We start from the raw sequence: 12,653 nt of genomic DNA, 5'->3' as shown, positions 1-12,653 counted from the left end.
ATCAATGATAAATACATGTCTGACCGTTGGAACAAACCCAAAAAACAAGAAAAAGCGCATTCATGATGATTTATGGTGATTTTATTTGCGTTAGACCTGTGTCTACTACATTGACGCTGATGCATTAAAGTAAAGGGGCTCCCCTGTTTCAAGATGGCGGCTCTATGGACGCATTCGTTCCAATGAACTGCCGTAGCCAAGGTGACGTCTAGTGTATATGTCTATGGGATACTTCATCCTAAAATGTAAACTCTGTCAGTGATTACTCTCACTCATGTTGTTCTCCGTAAGAGTGTCGTTCATCTTCAGGACACAAATGAAGATATTCTTGATTAAATCTGAGAGCTGGATCACTCCTCCATAGACTCCAAAGGGATTGAAACTGACCGGCCCAGAAAGTTATTAAAGACATCTTTAATAACTCTGATAAGTCTTTGTCGTCGGTTATGAACCTGGGTGTGCTCTTTGATACCAATCTCTCATTTGAAAGTCATGTGTCTAGTATCTGTATAACTGCATTTTTCCGTCTTAAAAATACATTTAAATTACGCCGTAGCTCTCATTGACAAATGCGGAGCAGTTAGTTCATGCGTTCATGACAGCAAGGCTAGATTTAGTTTTGATTGTCTTATACTGTATGTTGAGTTGATATTTGGTGACTGTATTAGGGCTGTTGGAACGAATTCCGAAATTCGAATATAATTCGAATATAAAAAAAAATAGTATTCGAATGCTCAAGTTACTATTCGAATATTGCTTTTATATATATTTAAAAATAAATATATACTTCCGAAGTGACCAGGTGTAAACGCCCCCTTATCGCTTTCTTATTAACAATAGGAGAGCGCGGGACTAGCTTTCGCGTGGCACGGTCACGTTCACTCCCTCTCTGCCATGCACACGCCGCGCGCTATGTATGTTATGCGCGGATTCCGGGAGATTTTAACTAATTTGCGGCCATCAGGGAGACGCTATCGATATGCGGGACACTCCCGGAACTTCCGACGCGATATGACGATCACATCACCTCAGATCTGAGCCCCTATTCATCAAGCCAACGCGCCGCAATCTATCGCAAATCAAAGTGAAAGTAAGTCGCAGACGCTTAACACGACCATCGTCATTAAAAGTAAAGGAATGAACTGATCTTTACCAGTTCTGTTGCCGCTCTTCCTTTATTGCTGCCTTTGCTGATTTCGAAATTAGCCGATGATCAATAAAATGCAGCTTTATATTGGATTTATATCTGTTGTGTTTTGCAAAAACACATTTATGTGAGCAGGTGTAAAAAAAATCGTTTTGATAAATCAGAGCTATCCGATCTGAAGTGGCCAGGTGTAAACAGCCCTAAATGTTTATTGTAGTTCTGTTAGATGTCCCTCTAGTGGGCCGAACGTGTAACAACAACCACAGGCTATAGTGGCATTGACGATCCATAAGAATGTGTAATGTCGTAAATATTAATAATAGGATAAATTTGAGCATTTAATATTCAAATATTATTCGAATATTACATAAAATAAGGAATGGAATTGGAATAGTATTATAGAGGAAGATCGACAGCCCTAGACTGAATAGTGTGTGTTATAACCTGTTGTGCGTGCGCTGCCCTTATCACGTCTGAGTCGTTCTGCCGTTGAATCACACGCTAAACTCAGCCAAGGTCCGACAGGAGCCCGCTCTAAAGGTCAAGGGTCACTCAGGCTCACACTGGCTGTGCTAAATGTCAGAGCAAATGATTCACACGGCACTTGTGTGTGTGTGACGGTGAGTCTCTTACTTGAGCGAGAGCGAGAAGTCGTTCTTGCTGGTCTCGCTGTTCCTCACCAGGTAACTGGCCTCTTTACACAGCCTGAGCAGAGACTCGGCGTCGGTCCGGCTGATCGCTCCGTGGAACCAGCTGTGAACGACAGACGTGTGTGTGTGTGTGAGAGACACTTCATCACACTCATAAACCTTGATATGGGGGATATATCCTCACATCTGGCTCTCGAGTGGCAGCTCGGGGTCGATGCGCTCGCCCAGGCCCGGGTCCCCAGAGCTCATCTTACTGGACTGGCGCTGGAGCGGACGGCACTTCACATCTTTACTGGGAGACATCCGGGACTTCTCCACGCCGTCGAACTGCACTGTAACAGCAGGAGCACAGCACACATCAGAACACACCGCACACAGGGCTTTATACACACAGAGGTCAAGTGTGATCTTGTAGGAAAAGAACTACAATCATGCCCGCTCAGATCTTCAGCGGCGTAGATCTCAGAAGTGCTTTTTTTTCCCATTTATTCCATTTAAAAATAAGTTTTGGTTAAAGTGTAATAAGCCATAAACTGAACCAACAAGCAACGAGATGAGACAAAACATCACAAGATTTGAATCAGACAAAAATACTTAACATATTTAAAAACACTATATTTTATACGTTATGTACTGGAAATGTACATATACACAAAAATGTGATGTAAATCCAGCGTTTAATGTTGTTTATGTGTGTATGTGGTGTGTTTAATCTGCTTTAACACACACCGTGTGTAGTGGACAGCATTGCTGAGTATTTCCTCCTTAAAACTGCAGTGAACCAAAGACAGTCTCAAAAACACGCTTTGAAATCGCTGTTTCTGACGTCACAAACCACCTTGAAACCAATCAGATCAACGTGAGATCGTCATTTGCATATTCATAAACCAGACATACTAAATGAGGCAAGGGTGTCGAGTTACAGTCAAGATATTTTAAGCATGAAAATAATTAAATATGTGATTTTGGTGATCAAAGATGAGTTTTAAAAGGATTGACTAAGGCGGACTGTATTATGAGAGTGTCGATTACATCATTCGCAGTGCTTCATGGGAGTGGGCGGAGCTAAAGAACAATCCTGGCACATTTGCTTGTTTTGACTCTCTGATTGGTGGATTTTCTGTACTGCATTATGGGTAATGGAGTTTTTCATCGGACATTCCGCTGTTAAATACAATTATTTTGAAAAAAAGTTGAAATCATGTAGTTTGTCAGCTTCAATATCATTGAATATCAATATCATATCAACCTCACAGCTCACAGTAGGTCAGTCTGCAAAGGTTTCGGAGTTATGGTCATAAATCTATTTCCCTGTGGAGAAAATGAATGTAGTTTTTCTTCTGGAAGTGAGTTTTGTGCTCTGTTACACTACAGACTGAATCCACTTTACTTTGCAGGGAATACGCAATATACTATGTAAACTAGTTTCCACCATGGAATGAATAAATGTAAAAAATGCACCTTTTTATCTCACAATTCTGACTGCATATATTCAATTTCCTTTTTTAACGGTCTTTGTATCTGTAATAAAATAAATGTTGAAGTGAAATCCACAAGTGACCTGTAAGATCAGCGGTCCATAGATGAGCTTTGAGTTTAACTGAGCAGAAAGGCCCTCTCCACTGTAACTCAGTGTGTGTGTGTGTGTGTGAGCCTGAGGGATCCAAGCGCATCCTCCGTGAGATGAGACGAGGCTGACACTTCATAAAGCATCTCAAAGAGAGCCGGTGGATAACCAGCTGAGCAAACGCAACACACACACACACACACACACACAATTATATATATATGCGCAGTAAAGGGCATCAATCCCCACATGAGATGCTGCTCTGCACCCGGGTCACAGGGGTCACAGAGGTCACAGGGGTCACAGAGGTCAGAGGATGTAGCTGTAGTGAGAGAGCTCATGTTTCTGATGGATCTGTGGCCTCGAGCGTCTGTGACCAGATTTACCACACACACACACACACACACACACACTCTCTCTCTCTCTCTCTCTCTCTCTCTCTCTCTCTCACACACACACAGTAAAAAAAATCAGTAACATGGTACTTGTAACGGCAGCCTCTTATGTAAACACACTCAATAAAACTACATCTGACTATGTGCATATATATTATATATATATATATATATATATATGTATAACAATGAGTTTTATAAATATTCAAAGTAAAAAAAATATGCAGTTTCGCAGTTATTAGCAGGGATAATACTGAAGTGTGTGTGTGTGTGTGTGTGTGTGTGTGTGCGTGTTCGCATATTGCATGAGTGAGAGATAGAAAGTCATATTTTTTGTTTACTGTTTGGCATAAAGTGTGTGTCGTGAAGAAATGCTCGGTTACCATAGAAACCAGCCATGCAAAGCACTCAACCCATTCAAAGCTGTCAAATCACAATCTGAACACACTTCAGGAACTGTGATGAGTGTGTGTGTGTGTACACAAACCCTCAGCTCTCATCACACTCATAAAGCACAGGACATGACTGTAACCTTGACAACGGCCCGTCCAATCAGCACTGAGTCGTGAGTGTGACATCAGCGCTGCGCTGGAGGCAGGAGGACTCGCACTTCTGTGACCTTCTCACGTCTAATAGACTAAACATTCCAGCCCGGTGGAACGGTTTACCTGCTGTGAGGTCAGAGGTCAGAGGTCAATCTCTCCGTTTTCTAACTGCTCATCTCTGACGTGGCCTATCACTCTCCTTACAGCAACACACACTGAACACACACAGAACACACTTATACTGTGTGTGGAGAGAGTGACTGGCAGCTGTTTAACAGAGGTGTTCACACACACACACACACACACACACACACACTCCTTTTTTATATTCAAAAAGCCTAAACACTCTCAGTAATCAGGCCGTTTGGATTTTCTGACCAATATGATGTCATACTGCTCAAGCTCCGCCCACGACCGCTGACGGACTGACCCGGACTGAACATCATTTCCTGTTCCGGTTTATAACATCATTTCCTGTTCCAGCTTATAACATCATTTCCTCTTCCAGCTTATAACATCATTTCCTCTTCCAGCTTATAACATCATTTCCTGTTCCGGTTTATAACATCAATTCCTGTTCCAACTTATAACATCATTTCCTCTTCCAGCTTATAACATCATTTCCTCTTCCAGCTTATAACATCATTTCCTCTTCCAGCTTATAACATCATTTCCTCTTCCAGCTTATAACATCATTTCCTGTTCCGGTTTATAACATCATTTCCTGTTCCAACTTATAACATAATTTCCTCTTCCAGCTTATAACATCATTTCCTCTTCCAACTTATAACATCATTTCCTCTTCCAGCTTATAACATCATTTCCTCTTCCAACTTATAACATCATTTCCTCTTCCAGCTTATAACATCATTTCCTCTTCCAGTTTATAACATCATTTCCTCTTCCAGCTTATAACATCATTTCCTGTTCCAACTTATAACATCATTTCCTGTTCCAGCTTATAACATCATTTCCTGTTCCAGCTTATAACATCATTTCCTCTTCCAACTTATAACATCATTTCCTCTTCCAACTTATAACATCATTTCCTCTTCCAGCTTATAACATCATTTCCTCTTCCAACTTATAACATAATTTCCTCTTCCAGCTTATAACATCATTTCCTCTTCCAGCTTATAACATCATTTCCTCTTCCAGCTTATAACATCATTTCCTCTTCCAGCTTATAACATCATTTCCTGTTCCAACTTATAACATCATTTCCTGTTCCAGCTTATAACATCATTTCCTCTTCCAGTAAATAACATCAATTCCTCTTCCAGCTTATAACATAATTTCCTCTTCCAGCTTATAACATCATTTCCTGTTTTCTAAAACATAATTTTGAGAAGGTTCTGATGAATAAATACATGAAGCACACTGTGTTGTCTCGAAAGCAGACGACACACACACACACACACACACACACACACACACACACACACTGAAACACACAATGGGAGCTTCTACTGAACGCATTTACTAATTAAAGCTGCCAATTAATTCTCATTGACTGATTGACTAATGTAAGTTCCATCGGGCGAGTGCCGAGCTCAGTTCTTCCGTCATCATTAACTACACATTCATATTCTGAATGCATACGTAATAAACACATCATTCATAATCCTCGTTCAGCGAGGCAGTGCTCGGCTAAAGTGTGCAGTAACGTGTGTGTTTGCTATCAGCTGGACGTCACACACACACACACACACACACACACACTCGTCTCCGGCGGGTGTTCAGTGTATGCGAAGTGTGTTTCACAAAGCCCAGGAAGAGCCTCCGCGGGTTTATTCCTCACAGCCACGCTCGCATAATGAAATCCAGATATGTTTTAATTATATTATTTCATATTCTACAGAGACACAAGCCTGAAAGAAAGGACCGGAAAGCAGCAACAATTAATTCAGAGCCGAAAACAAAAGGCTCCCGCTTTTCTTGGAGCAAACAAAAGAGTTCGCCGATATTTATATGCAAATGTGATTTCTGGCCCATCGAGTGCCACGCGAAAATTAAAATCTCGTCAGATTGATGAGACAGCTCGTCAAACGCTATAGTTCAGGACAATAAACGTCGACTAGTAAAGGCTAGATGATTAGTGAGGTCAGCTGGAGGCATACAGTCAAACCACAGTGTGTTCAACATCTCTCATCATCATCAGTTTATCGGCTCTAGCAGTGTTGTAGTACTCGAGACTCGGACTCGTCTCGGACTCGGTCTCGAGACCATATTTTAATGGTCTTGGTCTTGTCATGGACTCGTGTCCATTTGGACTCGGAATTGACTCGTACTCGAACATTTTTTTTTTTAGGACTCTGACTTATTCCCGAGTCCACTCGAGTTCAATTAAAAATATTTTTCATGATTATTAATGTATGTTAATAAAATATTTCTTTAAATTGATTGACACGCCCAGTGATTGGTGATTTTCTAGTGCGCAACTGCGCATGACAAATTGTAATAAAATTACTTTTAACACCACCTACTATGTGGCCTTTTTACCCTAAACTGATCATATTTTTTAAACTCTAAGTAAATTCAGTAAAAAAAAAAAAAACCCATTCTCTAAGTAAATAAAAGTAAATTAGGTAATCAACCCTCTCTGGTCTCGGACTCGACTCGGACTCGACCGTCTTTGGTCTCGGACTCGACTCGGACTCGACCGTCTCTGGTCTCGGTGTCGACTCGGACTCGACTCTCTCTGGTCTCGGACTCGACTCGGACTCGACCGTCTCTGGTCTCGGACTCGAATCGGACTCGACCGTCTCTGGTCTCGGACTCGAATCGGACTCGACCGTCTCTGGTCTCGGTGTCGACTCGGACTCGACTCTCTCTGGTCTCGGTGTCGACTCGGACTCGACCGTCTCTGGTCTCGGACTCGACCGTCTCTGGTCTCGGTCTCGACTCGGACTCAACTCTCTATGGACTCGGTCTTGACTCGGACTCGACTCTCTATGGACTCGGTCTTGACTCGGACTCGACTCTCTCTGGTCTCGGTGTTGACTCGGACTCGAGTGAGGTGGTCTCGACTACAACACTGGGCTCTAGTGTATAAATATGACAGATCTCAGGTCTCAGATCAGTGGATGTTTGACTGGTTTAGTCCGTCCTTCTGTTGGACTCTCACACATGAATTATGTTGAATATCTGTTCAATTGAACTCCACTATTAGATAATACCAGTTTAGCTCAACCAGTGACCAAGCAATGCTTCATGTTGTTCAGTGTGTGTGTAAAAAGAGCAAAACATCATCAGCTCAATTTGATAAATCTGAAGAGTTATTGGGTGTAATATGTCCGTTTGCTTTATTCTGCTCTCCTCACTCACAGAAATCAACTATAGTGTCCTGATCACACTAGAGGAACACATGATCTGATGTCTACTAGCTAATCTTTGGTTTGGCTGTAAGTGTTTAGATTTGACAACAAAAGAAGCTCTTCGTGTTTAAAGCAGCGCTTGAAGTGATTTTAATAGTTTCCGGATGTGAATTTGAGCTCCGGCACATCCAGGAATCAGCGTTCGCCGTCGAGTTCCTGAACCGAGCCTTTAACCGGTTCATTCCTGTGAGGAACTGGAGTGACGGGATCATCTTACGGCTAATCTCCGGAGGAAAAACCCGGATCAATCCAGGCTAATTTACAGCCGCCCGACATGCTTAAATCCACACACACACACACAGTGCCAGAAAACCATCCCGTCTCGCACATAAATCTGGGTTTGGATCGAGTTCGTGACTGACACACAATCCCACTTTTAAGCATTTTTTTGGTTTTATTGTGTCACCCTGATACACACACAGATCGAGTGAGCGTAAGCCTTCCAGGAGTCTGACTTCTGGTTATCTGATAGTCTGAGCCTGAGGATCTGCACATCTGTAATCTCCAGGGAACAATCGCTTCTCCACACGTCTCTGTCGAACGGATGAGATGGGAACGTGGTGATTGGGTCACACACACACACACACAGGTGGTAAACTGTGAAGTGAGGCACTAAACAGCGTCTCAGCGGCTGTTCTGCGTGTCGGTGTGGGTCTATAAAGCCGGTGAGGTGTTGTCAGGACTGGAGCCGGCGGTGATTTTCTGCTTCGGTGGAAGCTAATGCTTAATTTGGACGGTTTCGGCAGAAAGACACTCGACTCTGACCGCAGCTCATTAACTTTATCTGAGCATATGTGCTGCATGTGTTGAAAAGCTCTTCAGATGAAGCTCAAACAGTAGAGCGGCGGCGCCTGCAACGCCAAGGTCATGGGTTCGATTTCAAGGCAAAGCAAGAACTGATAACAATGTAAATGTGTGTTTTGGGTAAAAGTGTCTGTCAAATGCTTAAAGGAGTAGTTCACCATGGGGTGTTTCCATACGATCATCTCTCAGAGCAAATCACACCAGCTATTAGACTACCTGAAATAAACCCATGCCATGTGTGTCTGGTGAAGGACAGTGATGATGAGCGGGTCGGGTCAGAGGTCGAGAGTCAGAGGTCAAGGGTCAGACCCACCGTTCGTGAGCTGGTCACAGGCGTTCACTGTATCTCTGAGACCCGGGGAGGATGGAGACTCCACCAACTCCATTACAGGAGGACTGGTGTTGAGCTGCCCGACCGGAGGAGGCCACGGCAGGTCCTTTATCACCTTAATCTCCACTGCAGAGAACCAGAGGAGAACAGAGGAGAACAGAGGAGAAAAGAGGAGAATAGAGGAGAACAGAGGAGGAAAGAGGAGAACAGATGAGGAAAGAGGAGAGGAGAGAAGGAAAGAGGAGAGGAGAGAAGGAAAGATGAGAGGAGAGAAGGAAAGAGGAGAGGAGAGAAGGAAAGAGGAGAGGAGAGAAGGAAAGATGAGAGGAGAGAAGAGGAGAACAGAGGAGAATAGAGGAGAACAGAGGAGGAAAGAGGAGAACAGAGGAGGAAAGAGGAGAGGAGGAAAGAGGAGAGGAGAGAAGAGGAGAACAGAGGAGGAAAGAGGAGAACAGAGGAGGAGAGAGGAGAAAAGAGGATAGCAGAGGAGAATAGAGGAGAACAGATGAGAACAGAGGAGAAAAGAGGAGAACAGAGGAGGAAAGAGGAGAACAGAGGAGGAAAGAGGAGAACAGAGGAGGAAAGAGGAGAAAAGAGGAGAACAGAGGAGAATAGAGGAGAACAGATGAGAACAGAGGAGAAAAGAGGAGAACAGAGGAGGAAAGAGGAGAGGAGAGGAGGAAAGAGGAGGAAAGAGGAGAAAAGAGGAGAACAGATGAGAACAGAGGAGAACAGAGGAGGAAAGAGGAGAAAAGAGGAGGAAAGAGGGGGAAAGATGAGAACAGATGAGAACAGAGGAGAAAAGAGGAGAACAGAGGAGGAAAGAGGAGAGGAGAGGAGAACAGAGGAGGAAAGAGGAGAGAAGAGGAGAACAGAGGAGAGAAGAGGAGAACAGAGGAGAGGAGATGAGAGGAGAGAAGAGGAGAACAGAGGAGAGAAGAGGAGAACAGAGGAGAGAAGAGGAGAACAGAGGAGGAAAGAGGAGAGAAGAGAGGAGAGGAGAGGAGGAAAGAGGAGAACAGAGGAGAGAAGAGGAGAACAGAGGAGAGGAGAGGAGAGGAGAGAAGAGGAGAACAGAGGAGAGAAGAGGAGAACAGAGGAGTAAAGAGGAGAGAAGAGAGGAGGAGAGGAGAGAAGAGGAGAACAGAGGAGGAAAGAGGAGAGGAGAGAAGACAAGAGAAGAGGAGAACAGAGGAGAACAGAGGAGGAAAGAGGAGAGGAGAGAAGGAAAGAGGAGAGGAGAGGAGAGAAGAGGAGAACAGAGGAGGAAAGAGGAGAACAGAGGAGGGAAGAGGAGAACAGAGAAGGAAAGAGGAGAGGAGAGGAGGAAAGAGGAGAACAGAGGAGTAAAGAGGAGAGAAGAGAGGAGGAGAGGAGAGAAGAGGAGAACAGAGGAGGAAAGAGGAGAGGAGAGAAGACAAGAGAAGAGGAGAACAGAGGAGAACAGAGGAGGAAAGAGGAGAGGAGAGAAGGAAAGAGGAGAGGAGAGGAGGGAAGAGGAGAACAGAGGAGGAAAGAGGAGAACAGAGGAGGGAAGAGGAGAACAGAGAAGGAAAGAGGAGAGGAGAGGAGGAAAGAGGAGAGGAGAGGAGGAAAGAGGAGAGGAGAGGAGGAAAGAGGAGAACAGATGAGAGGAGGAAAGAGGAGAACAGAGGAGAAAAGAGGAGAGGAGAACAGAGGAGAGGAGAGGGGAGGAGAGAAGACAAGAGAAGATGAGAACAGAGGAGAACAGATGAGAGAAGAGGAGAAAAAAGGAGAGAAGAGGAGAACAGAGCAGAAAAGAGGAGGGAAAATGAGAGAAGAGGAGAACAGAGGAGAGAAGATGAGAACAGAGGAGAGAAGAGAGGAGTGTCAGTGAAGCAGGATCAGGTCAGCAGGGAAAACACACACATACTTAGAAACGGAAACAGGAAAGGAAACAAACAGCAGCAATGCAGTGTGTTCAGGTCTCTGCTTCTGTCACACACACACACACACACACACACACACAAGGAGAGAGAGATTCATGAGGCCTATCTAGAGTTTGTTTTGTTTTTTGTTGTTTGTTTTCCTTCATATTCTCAGTATTTCAGACTATATATAAGCCATCAAATATGAGTAATCAACACAAATGCAAAATGATTAGTTTATGTCTAAAGGTTTTTAAAACAACAGATTTAAAGGGTTAACTCATAAAACAAATAAAACTGATGAGTGAGGTGAACAGATTTGACTCCTAGTAAAGAGAAGTCTTTGTGTATTATTTTTCCATATTATATGACTCCTTAATAGACACACACACACACACACACACACACACACACACACTAGCACCTCGATATGTTGCGTTCATTACAGACGTGTCAGACCTTGTCTGGAGTGTTATTCAAAGACAATAAACGGTGTAAAGCAAATGCACTTTTCTCTTTCTCTCTCTATTAATGCATCTTTCCTGGACGTAATCTTGTCCAAGCGCAGCCATCCAGTGACAGCAAATCTATTCCCGGGAACGTCCCACTCGTTTACAGGAGAAGCGGATCCATATCATAACAGAAAGAGCATGAATACAGCTAGATATCTCATACCAAGTTATTAAAGCGCCCCTATTATGCTATTTTAAAGGTTCTTACTATAGTTTTAAAGGTCTCATAACAGGTTCACATGCATTCAAGGTCAAACACACACTAATATTCAGCTCTTTCCTCTCAGTGTCTGAAACGCTTCCATCGAGGATTCAGTCTCTCTAAGCCCCGCCTCTCTGAGAGCTGCTCTGCTGTGATTGGTCATTATCATATCGGTCTCTCAGCTCTTGATCACAGTGATACGAACAGTGACGATAGCGTGTGTTTTACCGTATCGATCTCAGAAAACAACACGAGCCGAACTCTTCCAGTCTCAGAGACACTACAGTGTTAGAGGGCGGAGCTAAGAGCTCCTGCTCAGCCAATCAGGACCACAGGCTGGCATTATGCAAATGAGGTACAAACCTACAGCAGGAAGTGCGACTGAATTACCGACGACTCGTTTCAGTTCAGAATCACTTCTTTCTTTTAGGACTGTTCATGAAACCAGTTCATTAGTGCAGTTTCAGTGACCAGTGACGAGCTCTGTGCATGAATTAACTTCACTGCAGCAGTTAATTAAAAACACGACAGAGAGTCGATGCGCGCCGGGAGTCCGTTGTGGAAGAAATGAGACGTCGCTGTCACTTCAGCCCTGAGCGGCGTCTCATTATTAATAAAACAAGGAACAAATCCCTTCATTTTGCTCTCCGTGCATCTTGTCCCTGTCGGTGCGCTGACAGAAACACACACACACAGATCGGCTCCGATGCGACGCTCAGAGCAAACACACACTTGTGATTCCTTCGGCATCGGCTGCTCTCAGCGCCTGACAGGCGAACGGCTGAAACTGCCAGCGCATCCAGAATAAAGCTGACGATAAACGCACCCCAGCTCTCGGTTATGAACTCGCCCTTGTCTTTGACTCCAGAGGGGAATCGTTTCACCAACTTCTAGGAGAGAGAAACACAACACTGAGGAGGACCTATAATGCCTGATGTTGTTTTGGAGTTCACTTGCCCCTCTCTTCCCAGTCTGTCAGTAACGCTCTGGTTTCCCGAAAGCATCGTTAGCCAACTATGGTTGCAAGTTCTGTCTTTCTCATCAGTCCAAACTGATGCAAATCAGCAAACTGACATTCAGTGCAACACAACACACACTAATGTCATTTACGACTAAATGAGTTTGTCAAGAGATTTAAAGGAGTAGTTCACTTTTGATAAAACTTTTGCTGATAATTTACTCACCCCCATGTCATCCAAGATGTCCACGTCTTTCTTTCCTCTGTCAAAACGAA

General features: G+C 43.8%; 1 protein-coding gene across 4 annotated transcripts in view; it reads right to left on the bottom strand.

Annotated features, from left to right (window-relative positions):
• shf (Src homology 2 domain containing F) overlaps positions 1-12,653 on the bottom strand; it is a 100,718-nt gene that overhangs the window by 11,083 nt on the left and 76,982 nt on the right. For 2 of the 4 annotated variants that reach the window (XM_089135248.1, XM_039647493.2), the window contains 3 exons: positions 8,799-8,942; positions 1,982-2,129; positions 1,781-1,900 (listed from right to left, as the gene is read on the bottom strand). In XM_089135248.1, the coding sequence (XP_088991374.1) occupies positions 1,781-1,900; positions 1,982-2,129; positions 8,799-8,942 (412 nt within the window). The remainder of the gene's footprint in view (positions 1-1,780; positions 1,901-1,981; positions 2,130-8,798; positions 8,943-12,653) is intronic. The other 2 variants (XM_039647494.2, XM_039647495.2) reach the window with 1 other exon arrangement.

The sequence above is a fragment of the Pimephales promelas genome, chromosome 10 (genome assembly GCF_988280905.1).
Source record: "Pimephales promelas chromosome 10, fPimPro1.hap1.1, whole genome shotgun sequence".
In the NCBI taxonomy this organism is placed as follows: Eukaryota; Metazoa; Chordata; class Actinopteri; order Cypriniformes; family Leuciscidae; genus Pimephales; species Pimephales promelas.
Note: the sequence above shows the minus strand (reverse complement) of the source record. Positions and strands in the feature narration are given on the sequence as shown.